General features: G+C 45.3%; 1 protein-coding gene across 2 annotated transcripts in view; it reads left to right on the plus strand.

The window, feature by feature from the left end:
- Positions 1 to 10,567, plus strand: part of si:dkey-202e22.2 (netrin-4) — a 43,162-nt gene extending 32,595 nt beyond the window's left edge. For both annotated transcript variants that reach the window (XM_041192342.1, XM_041192341.1), the window contains exons 6-10: positions 135 to 348; positions 2,893 to 3,026; positions 4,785 to 4,853; positions 7,532 to 7,702; positions 9,924 to 10,567. In XM_041192342.1, the coding sequence (XP_041048276.1) occupies positions 135 to 348; positions 2,893 to 3,026; positions 4,785 to 4,853; positions 7,532 to 7,702; positions 9,924 to 10,060 (725 nt within the window). In that variant the 3' untranslated portion in view covers positions 10,061 to 10,567. The remainder of the gene's footprint in view (positions 1 to 134; positions 349 to 2,892; positions 3,027 to 4,784; positions 4,854 to 7,531; positions 7,703 to 9,923) is intronic.
- The last annotated feature ends 331 nt before the right edge of the window (positions 10,568 to 10,898 follow it).

Consider the following 10,898-nt stretch of genomic DNA (forward strand, 5'->3'; position numbering starts at 1 on the left):
ACTCAATATCTGGAGCTGCAAGTGGGGCTTTGGGGTAGGGAAAGGAATTAAATTTGTGATTGGTAGGTTGGGGGAGAGAGGAAATTTGGATTGGTGAGCACACCGTCATTTTAAACTTTGACCTTTGCCCTCAGCTTGTGCTTGCCACCCAGTGGGCTCGACAAACTCGACCTTTAACAGAAGCTGGAAGTGTGACCCAAAGAGTGGATACTGCTACTGCCAGCCTGGAGTGGGTGACCCACAATGTACCAGCTGCCTGATGGGCTACTGGGGTTTTGCAGAGTCAGGCTGTAAGCCGTGCAACTGTGCAAGAGCCTGCGATCCCCAAACTGGCCGATGTCTGGACAAGTGAGTATAACTCCTTTCCCCAATATTTCCTCCTCTCCAGAAAATGGTGACACTTAACTGGGGTGAAGTTTCACTGCTGATGGAGCCCGCACAAGAATACCATTCCTCCTGCAGAGCCCAAAGAGAGTGTCGACTGTGGAAACCATCATGCACCAAAAAGGATAATGTCCTCACCTGAAACCCTCACTTGCATATGCATACTGACATACACAACAACAACTAGCATTGACATAGCACCTTTAACATAGCAAAACTCCCCAAGGTGCTTCACAAGAGCAATTATCAAACAAAGATTGATGTGAAGCCATGTGTGGAAATGTTTGGACAGGTAGCAAAAGGCTTGATCCAAGAAGTAGGTTTTAAGGAGAATTCAAAGGAGGAAAGTGAGATAGAGAGGTTTAGAGAGAGAATTCCAGAGCTCAGGGCCAGGCAGCTGACGGCACAATGCCAATGGGGGTGCGATTAAAAACAATGATGTGTAAGAAGCCAGAATGGAAAGGGTACAGATATCTCAGAGGGCTGTTGGGCAAGAGGAAATTAGAAAGTTAGGGATCGGAGGGATTTTAATAGGTGGGTGATAAAATTGAGGTGTTAGTGGATTGGCAGCCATTGTTCATTAATGAGTACAGGAGGTGATGAGTAAGCAGGACCTGGATAAGTACAGCCGCACACCCCACACTGTAAAGGAAGTTTTACTCTGTATCTAATCGTGTGCTGTACCCGTCCTGGGAGCTGCTTCATCAATGACCTTCTTTCCATCATAAGGTCAGAAGTGGCGATGTTCGCTGATGATTGCACAATGTTCAGCACCATTCGCGACTCCTCAGATATTGAAGCAATATCCAGGCTTGGGCTGACAAGTGGCAAGTAACATTCACACCACACAAGTGCCAGGCAATGACCATCTCCAACAAGAAAGCTTGATATTCGAAGGCATTACGATTACTGAATCCCCTATTCTCAACGTCCTGGGTGTTGCCATTGACCAGAAACTGAACTGGACCAACCATATAAATACGGTGACTCCAAGAACAGGTCAGAGGCTGAGAATCCTGTGACGAGTAACTCACGTCCTGACTCCCTAAAGCCTGTCCACCATCTATAAGGCAAAAGTCAGGAGTGTGATGGAATGCTCTCCACTTGCCTGGATGAATGCAGCTCCCACAACACTCAAATAGCTTGACACCATCCAGGACAAAGCAGCCCACTTGATTGGCACCACATCCACAAACATTCACTCCCTCCACCACCGACTCACAGTAGCAGCAGTGTGCGTACCATCTACAAGGTGTACTGCAGGAATTCACCAAGACTCATTAGACAACACCTTCCAAACCCAAGACCATAAGGACAAGGGCAGCAGATAGATGGGAACGCCACCACCTGGAAGTTCCCTTCCAAGTCACTCACCATCCTGACTTGGAAATATATTGCTGTTCCTTCACTATCGCTGGGTCAAAATCCTGGAACTCCCTCCCTAACAGCACTGTGGGTGTACCTACACCACATGGACTGCAGCGGTTCAAGAAGGCAGCTCACCACCACCTTCTCAAGGGCAATGAGGGATGGACAATAACTGCTGGCCCAGCCAGCGAAGTCCACATCCTGTGAATGAATTAAAAAAAGGACAGTGTAGAGGGAGCTTTACTCAGTATCTAACCCTGTGCTGTACCTGTCCTGGGAGTGTTTGATGGGGACAGTGTAGAGGGGGTTTTACTCTGTATCTAATCCCGTGCTGTACCTGTCCTGGGAGTGTTTGATGGGGACAGTGTAGAGGGAGATTTACTCTGTATCTAACCCCGTGCTGTACCTGTCCTGGGAGTGTTTGATGGGGACAGTGTAGAGGGAGATTTACTCTGTATCTAACCCCGTGCTGTACCTGTCCTGGGAGTGTTTGATGGGGACAGTGTAGAGGGAGCTTTACTCTGTATCTAACCCCGTGCTGTACCTGCCCTGGAAGTGTTTGATGGGGGCAGTGTAGAGGGAGATTTACTCTGTATCTAACCCTGTGCTGTACCTGTCCTGGGAGTGTTTGATGGGGACAGTGTAGAGGGAGCTTTACTCTGTATCTAACCCCGTGCTGTACCTGTCCTGGGAGTGTTTGATGGGGACAGTGTAGAGGGAGCTTTACTCTGTATCTAACCCCGTGCTGTACCTGTCCTGGGAGTGTTTGATGGGGACAGTGTAGAGGGAGCTTTACTCTGTATCTAACCCCGTGCTGTACCTGTCCTGGGAGTGTTTGATGGGGACAGTGTAGAGGGAGCTTTACTCTGTATCTAACCCCGTGCTGTACCTGTCCTGGGAGTGTTTGATGGGGACAGTGTGGAGGGAGCTTTACTCTGTATCTAACCCCGTGCTGTACCTGTCCTGGGAGTTTCTGGTACTGAAACATATTGGGAATGTGACCTATCCTAGCACTAACATTGTGCACTTTGGATACAAAATTCATAAATTATCTCCTCGCAACACCTAATCTGTTTGTTTACTATTTGGTCCAGTTCTAATTTGTCCTAAATAGTTAGTTCCTATCTTTCTGCTTTGCAGCTTTGAAAATGAACAAATTTACAATATCCCCATTGGTGGCCGAATTCCGGACATGATCGACATTCCAACCAATGAGAGTGGGCAGGATTGGAGCTGGGAAGATGAGCAGGGATTCTCAGCGCTCAGACATTCTGGTGGGTCACAACAACAACTTGAATTGACATAGTACCTTTAACATAGCAAAACCTCGCAAGGCTTATGGGAGTGTTATCAGACAAAATCTGGCACCAAGCCGGATGTGAAGATCTTATGGGCAGGCAGCCAAAAGCCAGATAGCGTTAGGGAGGAAATTCCAAAGCTTAGGGCCCAGGCAGCTGAAGACACGGCCACCAGTGGTGGACCAATGGAAATCAGGGATGTGCAAGGGAATTGAAGGCGTGTAGAGATGTTGGAAGATTTTAACGTTGGAGATGACAGAGATAGAGAGGGCCCAATGTTGGGAAGGTTTTTAAACCAGGTAAGGAAGGGAAAGGGACGCAACATCACCTGGCCTAGACCAGACTAGCGTACTGGTCACAGTTCTAGTTTCCATACTCGAAAATATTTATAGAGGCACTGGAGAAGATGAAAAAAGACTTTCTAGGATGACACCAGAACTTAGACTTTACACCAATCAGGAAGGATAGGCTGGGGCTCTTTTCTCCAGAAACAGAAGGCTGAGATGTGAAAGAAGTGTTTAAAATTATGAAAGGGTTCTATAGGGTAGACATAGAGAAGATGCTTCCACTCTTAGGAAAGATCAGAACTAGGGGGCCATCAATATAAGATAGTCACTAGTAAATCCAATTGAGAATTCAGGAGAAATGTCTTTACCCAGCAAGTGGTGAAATTTGGGAGTGGTTTGAGGTGAACAGTGTAGATACATTTAAGGGGGAAGCTGGGTAAACACATGAGGGAAAAGGGAATTGAAGGATATGTTGATAGTGTGAGATGAAGAGGGATGGAAGGAGGCTCATGTGGAGTATAAACACTGGCATAGACTGGTTGGGCCGAACAGATGAGGAGGTGTTGGCATAGTGGTATTGTTGCTGGACTAGTATTCCAAAGACCCAGGGTAATGCTCTGGGGACCTGGGTTTGAATCCTGCCAGATGGTGGAATTTGAATTTGATCTTGAATTTAAAAAGTCTTAATAACCCATCTGGTTCACTAATGCCCTTCAGGGAAGGAAATCTGCTGTCCTTACCTGGTCTGGCCTACATGTGACTCCAGTCCCACAGACACTTAGGGATGGGCAATAAATACTGGCCTAGCCAGCAACACCCACATCCCAAAAAAAATTAGGAATTCTTAATAAAATGAAATAAGCAGCCCTTCAACATTTACTTCATGACTTCAAGACCCAGGGTGGTGTGAAATATAAAAGCTGGTTCATTGGGAACATGGGGATTTCTGGATGAGAGTGAAAAATGGTCGGTCTGATTCGCCTTGTAAAATCCTGGGCCTCACTGGATACATATGGAGTTATTAGCTAATCACAGTAATCAATCTCTGACAATTAGTCTATAACACTGATGGACCTGGGAATTAAACATTTTCATTAAAATAAAAAAAATGGTGAGTGAAGGTTATCAACCCTAATTCCAGTGTCTGTTTAAAAAAACTGGTGCAAACAGATGATAATGTGACACCTGTGGAGACAGAAGGGAGACTGTTAGATCAAACCTCCTGTAAATCGATCAGAACGCAGACACCAACAAATGCAGACGCAGGAGCTTCATGTTGACTATGTCAGGACACCTGGACTTAAGGTTGCCTCATATTATTGATATTTGCTGATGTTTGTCTCTGCCTGTGTGAATGGGGTCTTGATGATACTGACTAGAATATCCTTATTCCATTTCTTTGTGTTTATTTAATAATTTGTTGATCCTGCCTTCTCTGTCACACTAGTGAAGTGCGTCTGCAAGGAGACTCTGTTGGGAGATGCCACATATTTTTGTCCAATAAAGTACGCATATGGTAAGAGATTCTAAAACCTGTTGTCATCCAGAGACAATGGGGTTACACACATTTTCTGCCCACATTCGAATACTGCAGAAACTTAATAACACCGAGGTCATAGAGACATGCTGCGTCGAAGGCCATTCAGCCCATCGTGCTTGTGCTGGCTCTTTGAAAGAGCTTTCAATGAGGCTCCCCTGCTTTTTTCCTCCATATCCCTGCAATTATTTACCCTCAAGTATTTAACCAATTCCCTTTTGAAAGTTACTATTGAATCTGCTTCCACTGCCCTTTCAGGCAGCACGTTCCAGATCACAACAACTCGCTGTGTAAAAATATTCTCCTCCTCTTTCTTCTGGTTCTTTTGCCAATTATCTTAAGTCTTTGTCTGGTGGTTTACCGACTTTCCTACGACTGGAAACTGTTTCTCCCTTTGACTCTATCAAAATTCCTCATAATTTTGAAAACCTATGCTAGATCTCCTCTTAACCTTATTCTCTACTCTAAGGAGAACAATTCCAGCTTCTCCAGTCTCTCCACATGACTGAAATCCCTCATCTCCGGTAGATCTCTCCTGGACACTCTCCAAGGCCTAAACATCCTTCCTAAATTGTAGTGCCCAGAATTAAACACAGTACTCCAGCTGCAGCCTAACCAGTTATTTTATAAAGGTTTAGCCCAACTTCTGTGTTTTTGTACTCTATTCCTGTATTAATAAAGACAAGGATCCCATATACTTATTAATTTATTATTGCAAGGAGACAGTAGCATACTGGTAATGTCACTGGACTAGTAACCCAGAGACCCAGGTTAATGCTCTGGGGACATGGGATCAAAGCCTACCAGGGCAACTGGTGGAATTTAAATTCAATTAATAAATCTGGAATCAAAAGCTAGTCTTAATAATGATGACCACTATCAACGATCGTTGTAAAATCCCATCTGGTTCACTAATGAACTTTAGAGAAGGAAATCTGTTGTCCTTACCTGATCTGGTCTACATGTGACTCCAGACCCACAACAATGTGGTTGACTCTTAACTGCTCTCTGAAAGGGTCTAGCAAGCCACTCAGTTCAAGGGTAATTAGGGATGGGCAACAAACACTGGCCTTGTCAGCGACGCCCACATCCCATGAAAATAATTTTAAAAATCCTTCTCAACTTGACATGCCAACTTTAAAAATTTGTGTATATGTATTTACTTTTTGCTCTGGAGTATCTTCTCCTTTATTGTATATTCACTACCCCCTCCCTCTTTTCCCTTTCCTCTCTGTCTTACCAGAAGCAAAGTGACCAGGACAGGATTTATCTTGGTTGCTATTGGGAACATCTGCAGAGGTGTTGCCTGTGGTTCAGTAGATAGAGCTCTCTCTCTCTCTCTCACTCTCTCTATATCTATCTATCTCTCTATTTCTCTTCTCTGAGTAAGAAGGTCATGGGCTCAAAACCCACACCAGAGATTTGAGCATAAAATTCAGACCAAGACTCCCAAGGCAGCATTGTTGGAGGTACTATCTTTCAGATGAGATGTTAAAGACAAACCCCATCTGTCCCTTCAGGTTGATGTAAAAGATTCCAATGTCACTATTTTGAAGAAGAACAGGGGAAAGTTCTCCCTGGAGTTATCACTCCAGCAACACCAATCAAGGCAGATTATCAGATCATTTATCATATTGCTGTTTGTGGGATCTTGCTGTGCATAATTTGGCTACTACGTTTTCCACATTACAATGGTGATTACACTTCAAAAGTATTTAATTGAAGCGTTTGAGATGTCCTGAGATTATGAAAGAAACTGAGATGTGGTGGACAATCTATCATCTCTGGAACAGGATTAGGCCAATCAACCCATCAACTTGTTCACCTATCCTATCAGATGCCTTTCACTTGAGTTGAGCAACCAGGGAACAGACCCATTAAAAACCTAAAGGATGAGGAGCCGTTCTTCCAGGGGTCTTGCCATACACTTCATAGATCACATCCCTGGGAAGGGGTCACGAAACCCAAACCCCTCAGTCAGGATTCTGCAAAGAGCATCCAATGTTATGCTGGAAAATAAGAATAGATGAAGGTTGACGAGAGCCGGGATAAAATTCCACAAATATCCACCAACTATCTCAACCAACAGAATATCCTGAGCAACCTGGCATTAGTAAAATGATCATGAAGCTGTCCGTTTGTCATAAAAACCCACCTGGTTCACTGATGCCCTTTAGGGAAGGAAGTCTGCCATCCTTACCCGGTCTGGCCTACATGTGACTCCAGACCCACAGTAATGTGGTATATTGGCCGGGATTTCCAGTCCCAGGGGCTTGATTCCATGGGAAGGCCCGCTGCTGGCCTTGCCACCGCCTGATTGGCTTGAGGTTCAGCAGGCTTTCCCAAAAAGAGGCAGCGTGGCTGTCTTGTCGGGTCTCTAGCTGGCAGGCAAGACCTCGACGCCTCAACAAGCTTCCGCCCTATGTCTCAGTTTCACACCCAATGCCAGAGTTGGCTATCCCAACCGACAGTTACAGGCAGGAGAATTATTTATACGATGGAAAGAAGCTGAGAACCAAAAGCCCCTGAATGACCATTCCACTTGACAATCCGAGAAGAGATGGAAGGTCAGTGTGTTAACCGCAGTGTCTCTGAGTCTGTTTCCTTGTTGAACTGGAATGAGTTTCTCTGTGTAAAAGTCTGTTCTTTCCCACCAGTCATCAAGGCGAGGGTTCTTTCTGCTCATGACAAAGGAACTCACGCTGAGGTGGATATCAAAGTAAAGAAGGTGATGAAAACTGGGAAAGTGAAAATCACCCGTGGCAACTGGAGTATCTATCCCGAATCCTGGACCAAGCGGGGATGTACATGTCCCTTACTCAACCCTGGTGAGTAGCCGAGAAGCTTGTAGGGACTGGGAACATGGGGAAGGGTTGAGTTCATTACAAGGAATGATAGACATATTCTTGTTTGATCTGTGGACAGCATTCCCTGGCCTTGCCTCCTTGCTCACCTTACAACCTCCTCTGACCAGCCCTACAAACCCTCCGAGATCTCTGCATCGCCCATCCTAATATCTCATTAGCGGGCTCAATGTTAAATTTTCAAAACACTCTCTGAAGCGCCTTGGGAGCTTTTACTATATAAATGCAAGTTGTTTTTGTGGTGGAACAGTAGAATTACACTGCAGTGTGGAGAGTCTATTTATAACACACTATTTATACCAACTAACTCCGCGGCTCCTCAGTCCCACAATATATTCTTTCCCTCCTCTCCTGTGGCTAAAACACCACAAGTTCCACCTACCCTCTGGCTCCTCATCCCAATGGCCACTATTCGGATGTGAGGTTAGTCTGAGCATTTTGGAGATGGAATTGGGAGGGGTGGAGGCATGCAGTGCACATTGACCAATGGAATGCCAGGGTTTACAGAATTAAATTATGATGAGAGGTTCCTTAAAGGTAGTTTTCATTCCCTCGTCTGTAGAAGATTAAGGGACGTTATGACTGGGAGTTTAAAACGATTCAAGTGGTTTGATAGGGCAGATGCAGTGAATCCTCTGGTGGGGGGAGTCTAGAACAAGGGACCGCAATCTTAAAATGAGAGGCAGACTATTTGTGGACGCTGTCAGAAGCAATTCCTCACAAAGAGGAGTGAAAATCTGGAACTCTCCCCCCGCAAAGAGCTGTTGCAGTTGTGAGTCAAGTTTTCAAGACACATTGACAGATGCTTGTTGGGTAGGGGCTTCAAGGGGTATAAGGCAGGTAAATGGAGCCGAGATCAGCCAGGATCTCATTAAATGACAGAACAGACTCGAGGGGCTGAATGGGCTACTTTTGTTCACAATTCTGAAGAATGGAACTTTAGTGAGCAGATATTCATCTCATTAGAGATGGCAGCTCAAGGGCTTAAAAGGACAAGTGAGTTCCTTAACAAAAACAGAATTACCTGGACAAACTCAGCAGGTCTGGCAGCATTGGCGGAGAAGAAAAGAGTTGACGTTTTGAGTCCTCATGACCCTTCAACAGAACTGGTTCCTTGTTTTGTATCTTGAGATATGGAACTTGGAAAAAATTTTATGGGATAGTGGGGTGGGGGGGAATGTACTTCTCACCCCCTGGTAGAAAGGTCAGTCATGAGCCAACTGACTTTAAAAAAAAAAGCTGCCTCACAGCAATAATACACTGAGAGCGACATTAACAAGGACATTGTGGGACTTCTGCCCTCAGGGAAAAGATGGGTTTAGGAGGCCAGAGGGGGAGTAACAAAGGAGGGGTATCAGCTTGGGGGGGGATGTCCCTGATGGGTACAGGGCAACCCCCAAAGGAGGTATCCCCCTTCCTTCCTGCCTTTTCACCTCAGATGATGAAGAAGCAGACTGGCCTCCTTTGCTCCACCCTCCTAAGCCGCATGTATTATTGTGGCGGGGGTGGAAACTGGCCTTTAACTGACCATTAATTAGCCAATTAGGGACCTCAGTAGGCAGACAGGCATTTGGGTTCCCTGATTCCTGACATGCCCACCATTATTATTATGGGGAACAACTCGGGGCTGGACAGGAGAGCAGTAGGCTAGCTACCTGTCCTATTTCAAGTACACCACCCCCCACCACCATCTGCAAATACTTTGGCTGGGAGATTGTAAAGCTGCTCCCAAAGTAATGTTGAGCCTCCGCAAGACCCTAGTTGTGACCTCGGTTGGAGTATTGAGGTAAAGTTTCTCTATTATCCCCACGATCCTAAATTGGATGAAGCAGTTCTGGAAAAGTGATTGAGTGAGAGAGTTTCTGTATTATTTCCCCCCATAAATCATTGCATTCTGGATGCTAAAGATAGTGCAATTTTAAACATGAGTGATGCCCATAACCACCTTACATTGGAGTATCCACGATCTGTTATGCAAGAGTCAAAAGTCCATTTGCCTGAAGCAGTCCAAACACAAAATTGGCCACACCCCAACTGGCATGGTGAATTTGCTGAAAGACACTCCATGAGTTGATCGGTCTCTTGATCGGTCAACATTCTTGACTCCTAAGAGTTCAGAGTCCTTTCTCATATCTTACTGTCAGTTTGTCAGTCAAATACAGTTCCTGTTTCCTTTCTCGGATAGGCACAGATTACCTGATCGCTGGCCACGAAGCAAGCCAAACGGGCAGACTCCTGGTCAACATGGACAGCCTCGTCACGCCATGGCGCGTGGGCACAGCCAAATGGGTGGCGCACAACCTGCGCGTGAGCTGCAAGTGACTGCACCAAGTTAACACGGCATCAAGCTGAGGGGCATCCGGAGTCTCGCCATTCACTGTTGATGTGTGCAATCAGCTCTCATTCAACCAAGTTCCAGGGTGAAGTATAGAGGGAAACTACAAGATGGCAACTGGCGAGATTCCTCCTTCAAGCCATCATACACTCATGCACCTTGCTTAGAGCGAATGCTTCAACTGCCCCTGCCTCTTTGGTCTGTCTGTTACCTTGAAAGATCATGAACTCTTAGCATCAAACAATATGATAACAGCATTTCTGATTCATGACTCTCTGACCCCTTCCATGTTGCTCATGTGGTCTGCACACTAAGTGCTCAGCCTGTGCTCTGGGTGGCTCTGCGCTTGGAGTTCATATGTACAATGCTTTCTTCAACCCAGCACTTTGTCTTGCTTTAAACCCAACCAGTAGATCAATTCAAATTATGTTTTTTAATGTTTATTTGTGAACGATTTCAGTACTTTGAGAAGTTATTTTGTAAAAATAATTAAACAAGAGTAGTTATTGTTTTCTAAACTGTAACCTCAGTCATGACTCTCTTGCATTGACCACAAGACATTGGGCCCCACCTCAAACTAAAAGCTGTTCCCAAATTGAGTCACTGGTGGTTAGGGGTTGCCAACCCTCTAAGATTGTCCTGGAGTCTCCTGGACACTGACCTCGAGCAAAAAGCCTGGAGAAAAATGTCATGGAGCCATTTAAGAAATGTGCTTTTCATTTACTTAAAACTCCCTTTTATGAAAATATTGTTAAATGTGAGTTGGGTTGGGTGGGGAAGGAAAGGTCCTTTGATCTGACAGGATGGTGGGAGGTCATATGATAA

This window comes from Carcharodon carcharias, chromosome 7 (genome assembly GCF_017639515.1).
Source record: "Carcharodon carcharias isolate sCarCar2 chromosome 7, sCarCar2.pri, whole genome shotgun sequence".
NCBI lineage: Eukaryota > Metazoa > Chordata > Chondrichthyes > Lamniformes > Lamnidae > Carcharodon > Carcharodon carcharias.